This window comes from Macrosteles quadrilineatus, unplaced genomic scaffold, assembly GCF_028750875.1.
Source record: "Macrosteles quadrilineatus isolate MER2022 unplaced genomic scaffold, UCM_ALF_1.0 Scaffold_3__2_contigs__length_128488019, whole genome shotgun sequence".
In the NCBI taxonomy this organism is placed as follows: domain Eukaryota; kingdom Metazoa; phylum Arthropoda; class Insecta; order Hemiptera; family Cicadellidae; genus Macrosteles; species Macrosteles quadrilineatus.
The window spans coordinates 27,499,967-27,515,319 of NW_026542596.1; the positions used below are offsets into that span (position 1 = coordinate 27,499,967).

Here is a 15,353-nt window from a genome sequence, read left to right on the forward strand (position 1 = left end):
AGTATCCAAAGTGGCATTTTCCCCAACGCCTACAAAATTGCCAAGGTTGTTCCCCTCTTCAAGTCGGGTGACGTCACCAATATCTCAAATTTTAGGCCAATTTCTTTGCTAAGTGTGTTCACCAAGATTTTAGAAAAAATTATCAAAGATCAAGTTTTTCATTACCTTAACCAGCACGATATTTTAACACACCACCAGTTTGGTTTTAGAAAATCAAAAAACATCACAGATGCATTGTTCGAGGTTAATAAAGATATAAATTTGGCCATCAGTAGAGGCAGGCGTGTTATTCTGGTATTTTTTGACTTGGCCAAAGCTTTCGACTCAGTGGATAGATCGCTCCTTTTAAAAAAATTAGAACTGATAGGTGTTAAAGATGTAGCTCTGCAATGGTTCCGATCTTATTTTGATAATAGAAAGCAGTTTGTAAATATTAATGGAATCAATGGAAATCTTGGTAATGTAGATTTTGGGGTGGTCCAAGGTAGCACGTTAGGGCCTTTACAATTCTTAATTTACATTAACAATCTTGTGAAATTAAATATTGAAGGTGATTTTTATCTTTTTGCTGACGACACATTATTATTATTCCAAGGCGAAACTTGGGACTCAGCTTTTGCCAATGCCGAAAGAGGCGTGTCAAAAATAAAAAAATGGTTTGATCAGAATGTGTTAACGCTCAATGTCACTAAAACAAAATTTATTCCATTTTCATTTTTATGGTATAGCCTCTGGATCACTGATTTTTACAATAAAAAGGTTTAAATTACCTGTATCCGTCAAGTGATCCTGGTTTGTAGTTAATTGACTACAGCCGTTTCATGTTGTAAAAACACATCTTCAGGTCAAACGTATATACATTGATTTAATCCATGGAATGGTCGTCAAGGTTTAAAGTTCACAAAAATGACACATACACGTACACGAAAACATTAAAACATAAATTGGCCAACACAAAAATATGAAAAACGCGTGTTAGGCATCGGACACGTACGGCGCCGCTAGAAGGCTATGAGTCATGACCTACCTTCTAGCGGCGCCGTACGTGTCCGATGCCTATCACGCGTTTTTCATATTTTTGTGTTGGCCAATTTATGTTTTAATGTTTTCGTGTACGTGTATGTGTCATTTTTGTGAACTTTAAACCTTGACGACCATTCCATGGATTAAATCAATGTATATACGTTTGACCTGAAGATGTGTTTTTACAACATGAAACGGCTGTAGTCAATTAACTACAAACCAGGATCACTTGACGGATACAGGTAATTTAAACCTTTTTTATTGTAAATTTATTCCAATCTCCTTAAGAGCTCGAGGTGACACACTTCGCAACGAAATAAAAATTCATTCTTGTGGTCATGAAATCGGAAATAGTTGTCCCTGCCCAGTAATAAATCGAGTTCAAAATTATAAATATCTTGGAGTTGTGTTTGATTCTAAATTGTCATGGGCAGATCACGTGTCATATTTAAACAAAAAGTTAAGAAAACTGATTTTTGCTTTTCGCCAACTGCACCATTTTCTTGAAATGGATGAAATTAAAAATGCATATTTTGCTTATGTACAGTCGCTGCTTGAGGGGGGGATAATTGCCTGGGGTGGTGCTTACAGCAACATTCTGCAACCTCTCGTTGTAACACAAAAGGCAATTATAAAAGCGGCACTTGGCAGGGGTAGGCAATACTCGTCGGATGCTCTGTTCACTGAAATGAATGTACTTGATTTAACGCAACTATTCATCAGAACAGTTTCGATGTTTATTTTCAAACACCACGAGTCACTCTTTGTTCGTCCACAACATGACCATAATACTCGACATGCACTGGGCCAGGGCATACGCTTACCCAGACTTACAAAGACATTTTCTACAACTAATTGCCACTACGTTGCACACATCATTTACTCTAACCTTCCACTAGACTTACGAGACTTCGACAGACACACAATTACAACGTACAAAAAAAACATTGTTCACTGGCTCAATCTCATTGGTAGGGATGGAGCTAATAGATTATTAGTTTCCATATACAGACAATAGCTTACAGCTGGTACAGCGTGTGATTGTGTGTGCGCGCGTGAGTGTGCCTTGGTGAGTATGTGCGTGTGGGTGTGTGTGTATGTGTGTGCAGTTCTCGATTCTGTGGCACAGGGACAGAGCATTGACGGCCCTAGTACCCTAGGGCTACCAGCCGCTTGTTGGTGTTGGGACGAGGACAGCTGAGTGTATCTGTGTGTGGTAGTGTGTGTGTGTGTGTGTGTGTGTGCGTGTTGTGTGTGGAGGGGGGAGGGGGGCGTTTTGGATTGTTAATGGTAGGGGGAAGTCAACGAGTCAATCTGACATCACTATCTATGTTCCTATGCGATTAGCCAAAATTCCGCTAGCGCTTTGTAATCATGCCAGTAATTAGAAGTTTTTTGATTTGTTTTTTAATAAATATCAAAGTTTCTTTTTCTTTCTTATTAGGCTGCAATATAAAACGACTCACTCCCACGCACGGGTTTTCCCATGTGGGTTTAATTTCGTATGATTTAAGGAATTTAGTTATAGTTCTATTGTAATACATTATTTGTAAAAACTGTAAAAAAATTATTTTATACGGAATAAAAGAAATTTTGATTTGATTTGATTCTGGTCCTGTCCATCGACCCGAAGATGGCGGCCAGGATAACCAGGGACCGTCCACTGACAGTGGCCTACAGTTTTGACACAGTCACGCTGAAGCTGAGGGGCAAGGGTCCGGAGGAGGGAGCTGGTCAAGCGGCTCCCGCAGCTCGGCCTGAGCCCCCATCGTCCACCGTCACATCAAACGCTGAAGGGGAGGCCACCGTCCCCCCAGCACAGCCACCAACTGCTCCGCCAGCGCAACCTCCAACGGCCCCCTCGGCAACAAAGGGGAACACGCCACCCTCAACCCCCACTTCCATGGTGAGGTCAGTGGAGACAAGGAGGGGTGAAGAAAGGAGAAGCGAAGACTACCGGCACTTCCCTATCTTTGATAGGAGAAACTCCCAGGAAAGGAGAGAGGAGAGGCACAGGGGTCCCTCAACGACCAGGAGAGAGCAGCACTGGCCAAGGAGCCGCTACCCTAGACAAGGGGATTGAAGAGGGTCCCACTACCGAGAGAGGAGGGGTAGGAGTGACCCCTCAGACAGGAAACGGGAATGAAGTCCCGAATTATACAGGCCAACCTCATACAGCCAGGGCCCAATTATACAGGCAGGAGGTTTGCCACCGAAGGGCTCGACATTGCCCTCCTTCAAGAACCCTGGGTAAGAAGAGGAACGATTCAAGAACTTCCAACCCAGGTGGGTAAGCTGGTATATGATAGGGGATCTGCTAACCCAAGGGTCTGCATCCTGATGAACCCTAAACAACGTTTGTTCAGCTGTTTCAGAGTTCATCAGCCGTGATTTGGTGACAGTCCAAGTCGACTTAGACTCCACAGCAGGGAGGCAAAAGGCTTTAGTAGCCTCAGCCTACTTCCCCAACCCAGGAGAAATGAGTACATGAGTACTACGGTAATAGCTTATTCCCTATATGGGAAATTCGCTAAAAATGAAAAAAAACTAGTGGGCGAAGTGGCACTTTGCTGTACACAAAGAAAGGCGAGTGTGGAAAGTTTCTCGAGTGCAGCAGAGGCAGTTCGCACTCGCGTTACACATTATATTTTTCCTACAGTTAATCTGTGTAAAAACTAGGGATGGTCAAGTCCCGAAATTTCGGGAAATTTTCGGGAAAAAAATATTGATTCGGGAATTTTTCGGGACGGGATTTGATCCGATTGTCGGCGATTTTGCCTCTTCGCGAGTGACGATGACGCTGCTATCGCGAGAGATGTTCACGATTGTTCCTCAAGCGCAGGAGGCGAAGTTATTTCGACGATCGCGCCGTGATGGGGACTCATACCATCAATCACGTTGTTATCGCGGTGTCATACCAATGATTCCGCCGAGACCGCGAGTCATACCGACAATCCTGCCATGACCGGGGGTCATACCGACGATCACGCTGTGATCGAGTTGACATAAAAGCACGCTGTTTTGTGTTGTTTGGTTGGAATACTGGTGTGCGGCAAAAGTAAAAAGTGTGAGGCAAAAAGTAAGAAGATGCATCAATTAGCAACTTTCTGTGCTATAATCAGTGTAAGGAAGACCACCTTGTCAGTTGACTGTAGGAAAATCATACTTTATTGTTGTTAAGGATCTACTAACAAAATTTTAAAACGACCCAGCGAGAGCATCTTTGTGTGTGCGTGTTTTTTTTTAAGAGGTTGGAAAGCTTTAAACTTGAATTTATCCATCCACTAAGGCTTCCCGCCAGTGCATTTGGAACATGTCCATTAAGCAAGGAGTGCAACAGTACAGTAAAGAAAGAGTGGATCTGTACTGATAAAATTTAGTGGTGGGCAGGGTTGTATATTTTAGAATCTATGAGGCCCCGGCGGCCTCACACCAGAGATTCACCTATATTCCGATTCTTCTGGCTGGAGCTTAGAAATACACGTAATATTAACTCAACTCAATGACCTTGACCCTTTGTTTTCAAAAATATGATCAGCAAATAGACCTAAGAGGCTAGCTATAATACAAAAAAATATATAATAATAATAATAACAACAGGAGTCTGCAGGCCAGACTTGTTGTTCGAGTCGGGTCAAAAAAGTTGACCTTTGGATCGCGGGTAAAAACAGGGTTGCTTTAAAAAGTTTTGATTTAAAAGACATTAATAATTGTTTGTTATACTAAAAATTTGTCTTAATGAGTTTTGCAATAGCAACCAAATCGTAAACCCCAATAGAAAATTAAAATGAACTAAGCTGTTCTTGACCACGACGAAATCATGATTGTCCTCTGCAGTCCCATCATTATCGTGGGCATCTTCCGCAATCACTAAGGAATCGTGAACATCTATCGCAATCGCAGGGACGTCATCATCGTCTCCTGCAATCGTGGCAAAATCGTAATTTTCAATTGTGCAATCTTCGCAGACATTTTTGGCAATTGCGTGAATAAAAGTTCAGTTCAAAAATCAAACATCCTAATGGATTATCAAAAAAATCAATTTTTCAAGTGAAATAAAATTTCCTTTGAGGCTCCAAGTGAAACCCCCTTATAGCACGGGGGAACTTTTTTTGCTAAGCAGAGTCTGGAAATAAAATTACTTTAATTAGTGTTAAATCAAACTAGGAGTGTATATACCTGTTTTACAATAAGGGGCTAAGTATCCCTCTTCACATGATACACAATAGCCAGTGTAGATGTCACAATGGCCGTCCCCGCAGTGCCCGCATTGTTGAGAACAGTCATTGCCATACCAACCCAAAGTGCAGGCTAAAATAAGAAAAAATTAAGAGAAATGTTAAATAAAAATAAATAACCCGCCGCAGCATACCTGCCGTCCAAGCGAATTTCCATTTGCCTAAATTGATTTTCAATTAAATCTAATCAAGGTAACATTAGGTTTAACGAATACCTAGGTTTGCTGCTACAAGGAAACTAATAAAGTGTGTATTTTAGTAAAATTTAAATAGCTTAGTATAAAATAAATAAATTTGTCAAGTTTGATAAAAATATATCCATCAACAAGCAAACTACAACATTTTATGATATTCTCCAAAAGAATAACACGGGAATTTTAAAATAACAATTTTTTTATTTTCTCCGTAACCAATAATTGTACAAAAACACTTTGATATACTAAATTATTTGTTTTTAAGCTCTTTGAAAAGGTCTGGAGAGAAATCGGGAAATGTTGTTTTTAGAAGGTAAAAAATTAGAAAAACCCATTTTTACCCCACAAAACCCCCGTAAAACCCCGTTAGCATGGTCCGATCATACTGGTTTGCAAACTCATCCAAGTTTATGCCGCCTTAAACCTTCAAACCAAATTTCATCAAAATCGGACAAAAATTACTCAAGTTATCACATTCACAGACGTATCTAAATATATAAAAGGCAAAGCCCTCACTGACTCACTGACTGACTGACTCACTCACTCACTCATCACTAATTCTCCCACTTCCCTTTTACCTAGGAGGCTGAAATTCGGTACACTGATTCTTTGGGCATTACATAGGAAAACTAAGTAGTTTTTATTCTTACCGGACTCTCGGGCTCCACCCCAGTGGCTCTGGAGTTTTTCATATTCAAAAGGAATTAATGAATCTTAACAGCTGTTTCAATTAAACAAGTTGGTTCTGTTCTATGATGTGCAATAGCTTTAAAGTTACAAGGATTACCAACAGGGTGCAGCACTATATATATTTTTGAACATTTATAACAACAGCTAATTTGCAAACAAAAGGTGAGTGAGCGTAGCGAACGAACTTCAACCAGGACGTGATTGAGGCATGCAAATACGAATATGAAGTTATACGGGGCAAAGCCCGCGGGTACAGCTAGTATACATATATAACAAATATTTAAACAAATTGTGTTTTTGACCTCTTGGAACATCAAAATGAAAAAGTAAATCGGTTCCGGGCCTAAGTCTTACCCTGCCACCTACGGTAATAGCTACCTCTCTATAGGGAAATTCGCTTATAAAGTAAAATTTTTTTCAACAGTAGCACAATCATACATAATTATAAATAAGAGGTTAATGTACCTGAATTCGTCTTGTGAGTCCATTAGTTCCTCTCGGGTGAATTCCGATCGTTACGGTGGACCTCGATATGAGTAAAAATTTATTGATATTTTTGACGAGGATCGGAAGAAGGCGACAAAGTCGACGAAACGATTGTAATACACCCTAGAGGAGGTAAAGGAGTCACAAGACGAAATTAAGGTACATCAACCTCTTATTTATATGTTAAGTGACTCGAGACTACACAAAAATGAAAAACCAAATCCATACAAAAAGCACAAAACAAAAAAGGCTTCTTGCAGCAAATAGGGTTCTATATAAGATTTTTATATCTTTATATTAATATACAAGCATGTTTCTTGAAAACCTGTTTCCTCAGCTCGTGTGCATCGCAGGGAATATCTACGTATACCGTACTCTGGTAGAAAGATATTTTCCTGAAGATGTGCAGAATCCCTTCATAAATTAAAATAGGCTCGAAAATAAAAACACAAAAATGAATTTAAAACAAAAAAAAATAACATGGACCTTATGGGTTGCCGGTGACGAAACAACAATGAAATATAAACAGAAAATCAAAACAAATGTAAGAAATTGCAATCACATGTTTTATTTACAGCGAAGGGTGAAAATAGAGAAATCTGTAAATTACACATTTTTGGTTGAGTTTTCAACCACTGGACGACCTCTAGCTAGTAGACATTAAAGGACATGCACCAGAAATATATTCTTCAGCTATACCCTAATAAAATGAATATTTCTTTTTTGAATCCATAATTAGGATTTAAAAGGGGGTTTGGAATTTAAATTTATGAAAAGCTTTATACATTTTTTAAACTTCAGGAGAAATAAGGTTTTTGATCAATTTGGTCAAAAATATTGTACTGTATGTCAGAAATGATTATTCATACGTTACGATTTAAATTTAAAGAATGGTAAAACTGCATTTGAAACACACAACAAAAAAAAGTTATAAATGCTACGTGTAAATTAACCCTAGAGTGTGTTCTAGAAGACCAACTAACTAGAGAATTAACATGCCATGTGATAAGTTTTAATTTATTTATATTTTATAATTATTTTTAAGTTTTAAAATTCATCCATCCACCGTAAAAAATCTACCATAATGATTTTTGGTTTATAATCAACATTTTAATATACAAATGCAATCAACAAACAGAAAAATTTTCTTGTCCAAAGGTTTGCTGTGACGGGAATTACAAAGATTCAAACCTTGAGTGCAGTCGGGTCCCTGGTAGCCTGGAGCGCATTGACATCCTGTAAAATTGTTACACAGCAATAGTCCTCGACACTCTTGATCGTGGTAAGAGCAAAAGCCCTCACAGTCCCGACCAAATCTGTTCCTACCACACCCTGTAACAAACATCATTGTAGTTGTTGGTTATCTTTTGTAGAGCAAACTTTTCCAAGAAAAACTATACCCAGAGCTGGCTTTGGGTAGTGCAGTGCAGGCCTAGTGCAAACAATCACAGCAGGGCCCCTTACTACCATAAAATGTGTACCAGAGCAATATAATTACTAACAAAAATTTCAATGAATAATATTAGTATTTCTACTCCCCCTTTTTCATTTTTCATAACTGACATAATGTTTAACGCACACACTTTTTAAGATTTTTTGTATTTTGCACTGCCAAATTTCATAAAATGGAGAAAAGGTCTAGTCTGTAGCTCTGTACATATCCACACACACACACACACACGCACACCCACACACCCACACACGCACACAAACACACATACACAGTCATACAGACAACATTTTGATTACAACTTTTTTTGGGGTTCTGTCAGGGAGACCCAAAACAGATGTCTCTACCCAAATCTCAAACTTTGAATCTAGGAAATGCGTTGGAGAAATATACTTACCAATTTCACAGTTTGTCCCACTAAAGCCTGGAGTACATGCACACCCTGCAGTGGTTAACTTTCCACCATTCCAGCAATTGTTGGTGGAGTTTGTAACTGGTTTGATAACATCTACAAAACATTAAGGTTAAATATAGTTGATATTAAACGTTTGTTACAAAATCCGATAACCAGTAAAAAGCAATTTTAACTGACGATTTTAAAATATAAAAAATATTTAAAGATGACTAAAACGTAACAAAGCCACACAGATCATCTCACAACATTCTACACTCATCATTCACTCATATTTGGGTTAAAATACGCTCCTAGGTGGCGTCCCCATCTAATTTATAATTGATAATTTTTACTTAATTAATAACTTCACTGCAGCCTAAATCTTTGGAAGTTTCATTGAGTTTTAAAATTTTCAACCTTGTTTTACATAATAAAAAAAAAACAATTTATCAGTCAAATTAAGGTATTAGAAAACTTAAACAACTTTTAATAGCAAATTTCAAACCAATAATTATTTTAACAACTGTAAAACGTAGGGCAGTTTGTTTTTATGATTAAAGAAATATAAAGTGGAAATTAGTTCTCTGTAAACATTACCAAAACGGTTAGGTTTATACTCAATGCCAAAACTAAACATGCTCAAGATAGGCTTTATTTTACGATGGGATGAGGGTGGGAAGTCTTCTGGCACAATTTAAAGTAAATGGTATAAAGGTATTGCTTATGATGGCAAATATTATATTTTATATTATTTATTTATTTATTTATAATTTTTTATTAATTTCAATTATCTTAAATTTTATTATGTTTATGTATTCTGTAAATAATACAAACCAAGTTACTGATATACTCGTCAGTAATGTTTGGATAATACCGACTGACTCACCAAGTTGCATTGTGTTCTGCTGAAAATTGAGCCCCTGCTTCCTTGATGTTAATATTTACTTTTAATTTCACCAGAAAAATAGCCCTGAGAAGTTTTTTGGGATTCAGAACACATTCACAATTAAAAACATTTTTGTATGTCGAGAGAAAATAAACCTGCTGCTTGATGTAGGTGAAATCCACTCTTGATAATAATCATTATTTCTACTTAAATTAAGTAAAACATTGATCAGTAGGACTAATTTACCTAATATACTGGCAACAGATGTATATGTTTTCACTGAGCTATGTAGAGTTGAGGTTGTTGAGGAGGCTTTACATTGAGATGGCAAAGTTGCTGCAGGCAGTTCAATTACTTCTTCACCTTGAATAAAAGACATTGTACTACAATTCAGTTCAGTGTAAAAGATAATACCCTCGTTGCAGCAAACCTGCAGACCATTTCCATTTGCCTGATTGGAATTAAATCTTTTAAACAACATTAGTTTTAACAAGTACCTAGGTTTGCTGCTATATCATGGAGGGTAATTAAGTGTGTGTGTGTGTGTGTTTTTTTTTTTTTTTATATATAAATAGCTTAGCACAAAATACATAAATTTTACAAGTTTGATCAAAGTATAAACAAGGGAACCACAAATATTTACTTATTCTCCATAAAAATGATATAGAAATTTTTAATTTAGGCTACCTTTTTTTTCCGTTGTCAATAACTGTAAAATCACACTTCAATATACTAAATTATTTGTTTTTTAAGCTCTTTACAATGGTTTAAAGAAAATTGGGAAATTTTATGTTTCTGGGGTCAGAAATTTGAAAAACCAATTCTTACCCCATAAAACCCCATTCCCGTGGTCCGATCATGCTGGGTAGTAAACCCATCCAAGTTTATCCCGCCCTACATCTTCAAGCCAAACTTCATAAAAATTGGACAAAAATTACTCAAGTTATCACGTTTACGGACGTATATATACAAATTTATATACAGGGGTAGTTTTAAATGAGTTCCCACCTACTTTTTTCTACATTTTTTAAGATAACACCTTCGGACCACAGCAGATCATTGTAGTAAGTACTTAATTTTGACTGGGTATAAATGTTAAGCCGCCATATTGGATACAAAGTTTCTTTTTCAAATTAATGTAAAAGTAGGGTTGTACCCATGATTTCAAACGAGAATTTTACGCTGAGTACAATGGCAGAATTTGTGTTTCAAAATATTGATCCGTTGAAAAGTTATAATGAATTTTCCAAAAAATAATTTTAGAACCAGTTCCTTTGCTAGAATAGGAAATAACTCTACCACCCAACATTATTGGGTCATATTTTCTTCTTTTTGGCGAATTGGACATTTTCAGCCGCCATCTTGGATCCGCAATATTGGACACAAAAAATGATTTTCAAATGAAAAGGTGGGGTTGTGACCCATCGTTTCAAACCAGATTATTAAGCTGAATACGATGCTGCAAGCTGTTTTTCAAAATTTTAATCCGTAAAAAATAAAAATAGAATAATAATCCCTAATAGAATTTTAATCCGTAATATTAAAAAATAATTTTTGTATACATTTGTACATTTGCAAATAGAATTCGCCCCTAATCTCCTAAATTTGCTAGATAAAAAAAACAAAGATAAATTGTTAAGACTGGGTCTAATTCACTTCATTTTAACGAATTATTTATTTTCGGACAATAAAATGTATACTAAAATTGTTTTTAAAAACTCCTTATAACTTTTTAACGGATTAGTTAAAAAAAACAGATTGCAGCATTATATTCAGCATAAAAATCTAGTTTGAAACGATGGGTCACAATCCCACCTTTACATTTGAAAATAATTTTTTGTATCCAATATGGTGGATCCAAGATGGCGGCTTAACATTTATACCCAGTAAAAATGAAGTACTTTCTACTCTACAATGATCTGCCGTGGTCCGGAGTTGATATCTTAAGAAATTTAGAAAAAAGTAGTGGGGGAACTCATTTAAAACTCACCCTGTATATACACATACATAATAATTTAAACGAATAGTGTTTTTGGTCTTTAGGAACATCAAAATGAAAAATAATATTGGTCTCGGCTCCAGGTCTTACCGCGCCACCTACGGTAATAGCTACTTCTCTATAGGGAAATTCGCTAAACAAATTTATTAACATCCAAAACAACTATACAACTGTTTCAATGTCATGAAGTATTAGAAAATATGGAAAAAATATCTGAGTAAATCAGTTTTAAGCTATTTTTCAATAACCATTTACTTTTTTGTAAATCTAAAACGTTATTATTTAAAAATGGTGGTATGCCGTAGACAATTTACTTGCTGATATAGCATGTCATTGAAATTGAAAACCAAATTCCATGAAAATATATCCTCTTAGACTGAAATTTGTCTGTGGTGGTACCAAATCTCTTAAATACATTCTCTATTCACTAGACATTTAATAAAGTAGGAACATGCATAAGAAAATAATTTGTTTAATAAACATCATTTTTATATTTCTTTTGTTCAAAATCATGGTATCTGAAACCATGTAACAGCTGAAACAGTGCAATTAAGTTATAAGTAACAATTGAATACATAACCTACCATCAGGATTACAGCTTGCAATTCTTGCAAAAGTTAAGTTCCCTAATGGTTTGATACTCAACTTTATGGGATTTAGGCTTCTAAGTGTGCTATTAATTACTCTAGTATTCCATCCATTCTAGAACAAAAATAAAAGACAAAAAGTAATTCAGTACAAAATTATTTGTATAAAGGAAAGTACAATAAATTTGTATAAGGAAGTAGTAAATGCGAGCTGTCCGGAGTGTGGGAACTGTTAATAAGGATTAGATTAAGGTATCTACAATCCTAAAATGCTATAGGAAGAGAGGGAAACATGTCCACAAGGTAGGCAATGGTGAAGGAAGTAGTAAAGGCAAGCAGTCCGGAGTGTGGGAACTGTTTATGACGAATAGATTAAAGTATCTGCAAACCTAAAATGCCGTGGGAAGGAAGGGAAACAGGTCGGCGACGTAGGAAGTAGTGAGGGAAGTAGTCAAGGCGTGCTGTCCGGAGTGTGGGAACTGTTTATGACGATTAGATTAATATATCTGCAATCCTAAAATGCTATGGGAAGGGAGGAAAACAGGTCCACGACGTAGGAAGTGGTGAAGGAAGTGGTCAAGGCAAGCTGGCCGGAGTGTGGGATCTTTTAATAAAGATTGCGTTACGGTATCTACAATCAATTATAAATTTATCAATTATCAATTATCAATCGTTGAGATGGGGACGCCACCTAGGTGCGTATTTTAACCCAAATATGAGTGAAGGATGAGTGTAGAATGGTGTGTGATGATTTGTGTAGCTTTGTTACTGACTAAGATCAGCAGTTTCATTAGTCAGGATCATTTATTTAAAGCCCAATGATCAGGAACAGCTGGGTCCAGTTTCGAACCATCAAAAAGCTACTGACTTTTCTCAGGATCGAACCGGCGACCTTTTGATTAGTAGGCGAGCACTATAACCACTCAGCTACCCAGCCAATCCTAAAATGCTATAGGAAGGGAGGGAAACAGGTCCGCGACGTAGGAAGTGTTGAAGGAAGTAGTAAAGGCAAGCAGTCCAGAGTGTGGGAACTGTTTATAACGATTAGATTAAGGTATCTGCAAACCTAAAATGCCGTGAGAAGGGAGGGAAATAGGTCGGTGACGTAGGAAGTGGTGAGGGAAGTAGTCAAGGCGTGCTGTCCGGAGTGTGGGATCTATCAATGATGATTACATTAAGGTATCTACAATCCTAAAATGCTATGGGAAGGGAGGGAAACAGGTCCACGACGTAGGAAGTGGTGAAGGAAGTAGTAAAGGTGAGCAGTCTGGAGTGTGGGAACTATTAATGACGATTAGATTAAGGTATCTACAATCCCAAAATGCTACGGGAAGGGAGGGAAACAGGTCTGCAACGTATGAAGTGGGGAAGGAAGTAGTAAATTCTATGAGAAGGGAGGATAAACAGGTCCATGACGTAGGAAATGGTGAAGGAAGTAGTAAGGCTAGCAGTGCAGAGTGTGGGAACTGTCTGTGGCATTTATGTGTAGTATCTGCAATTCTAAAATGGTATAGGGAAGGAGGGCAAACACAGGTCCACAACGTGGTGAAGGAAGTAGTAAAGGTGAGCAGTGCGGAGTTTGGGAGTGGATTAATGTATCTGCAATACTAAACTGCTTTCAGAGTAAACTAATGATTTTCCCTGAGCAAAGTTTGGTCCCCAGGTACTTTGGTTCTTTAAATTAAGCCGGAATGCTGTAGTATTACACATCTATCATGGCCATAATGTCCTACCACTGCACCTAAACAATATAAAATACCCCGCCGCAGCAAACCTGCAGACTAAGGAAATTTCATCTTGTCTGATAACATTTTTACAAAAATATTTTCATAAATAAGACATATTTATTCCCAATTTAAATAACATTAGATTTAATGAGTGCTTAGGTTTGCTGCTATGGTTTTTTTACCATAGGTCAATAGTTATAGGATGAAATAAATAAATTTGCCAAATTTTATTGACCTATATCCATAAACAAGTAAACTACAACAGTTTTCATTTTCTCCATAAGAATAACATGGGATCTTTAAATTACAATTTTTTGAATTTTCTCCGTGACTGTTAGGCATACAACAGCACTTCAATATGTATACTAAATTTTTGTTTAAGCTCTACAAAATGGTTTGGAAAGGAATTGCAAATTTTTATGTTTTTAGGAACCAAAATGGGAAAAACCCATTTTCACCCCATAAAACCCCCATTCCAATTGTCCGATCATGCTGGTTGGCAAACTCGTTCGAATAAATTTAGGTTTACACAGAACTTCATCAAAATCGGATCATTTTTGCTCAAGTTATTGTGCTAACAGTTGTGGGCCTATAATATATATGAATTGGAACGGATTGTAATTTTGACCTCTGGGGACCTCAAAACAAAAAAGTAAATCGGTCCCGGGTCCAGGTCTTACCATGAGACCTACGGTAATAGCTTATTCCTTATATGGGAAATTCGCTAAAGGTAAACTATCAATCATTCGCACAATATCACATATTATTCATTAGGGTAAGTTAAAAACATAAACATAAAGTTAACATGGAAAACTCCAGAGTCACTGGGGCGGAGCCCGATAGGATTTTTTAGATAAAAATATGTCTATGTTAATTGGGAAAGTGAGCTACCATTACCCCAAATTTCAGACCGATCCGAACAGTACGGTAGTTAATGCGTAAACGAACTTCAAATACAGATACTTTCGAATTTATAATATTAGTATGACTATACAGTAGAATTCCAACTATTCGGATCACTTGGGACCAAATACCGACCGGATTATTGATTTTTTTGAGATAATAGTTAAATTAAACAAAAGTAGTTTTAAATCAAATTGAATAATGTATATTTTGGCATTATATAGGCCTACATTATATATATGGGTGCAAATGGAAACACAGTATACTATATAATACCCGCGCCGCATTATATATATGGGTGCTAATGGAAACACAGTACCTGTATACTATATAATACCCGCGCCGCAGCAAACCTGCAGACTAAAAGAATTTCCATTTGCCTGATTGGATGTACACTAAAATACCTCCATAAAAATATCACATTTATTCCCTATTTAAATAGAACTAGTTTTACGAGTACATACTTAGGTTTGTTGCAACAGGGAGGGTAAAAAAGTGTTTTTTTGCAAAATGTTAAGAGTTTAGTAAAAAATGAATGTATTTTCCAAATTTCATCAAAATATGTTCATAAACAAGCAAACTACAACAGTTGACTTATTCTCCATAAGAATAATATAATTATGGGAATTTTAAATTTACAATTTTTTAGAATTTTATCCACGCACAATATAGGCCAGTAAAAATAGGTTTTTGCCCGGAAATAATTCTCGGAAAGCTGGAAATCGTTTTAATCCTTTTGTTTTATATAGAAGTAAAAGGATTTGAAGTTTGTCCCA

The 15,353-nt window shown here is 36.7% G+C and overlaps 1 protein-coding gene across 2 annotated transcripts in view; it reads right to left on the reverse strand.

Annotated features, from left to right (window-relative positions):
* LOC128990329 (tenascin-like) overlaps nt 1-15,353 on the reverse strand; it is a 201,177-nt gene that overhangs the window by 55,498 nt on the left and 130,326 nt on the right. The window contains exons 9-13 of one of the 2 annotated variants that reach the window (XM_054412664.1): nt 11,945-12,062; nt 9,608-9,724; nt 8,479-8,589; nt 7,823-7,963; nt 5,203-5,334 (exon numbers count right to left, since the gene is read on the reverse strand). In XM_054412664.1, the coding sequence (XP_054268639.1) occupies nt 5,203-5,334; nt 7,823-7,963; nt 8,479-8,589; nt 9,608-9,724; nt 11,945-12,062 (619 nt within the window). The remainder of the gene's footprint in view (nt 1-5,202; nt 5,335-7,822; nt 7,964-8,478; nt 8,590-9,607; nt 9,725-11,944; nt 12,063-15,353) is intronic. The other variant, XM_054412665.1, reaches the window with a different exon arrangement.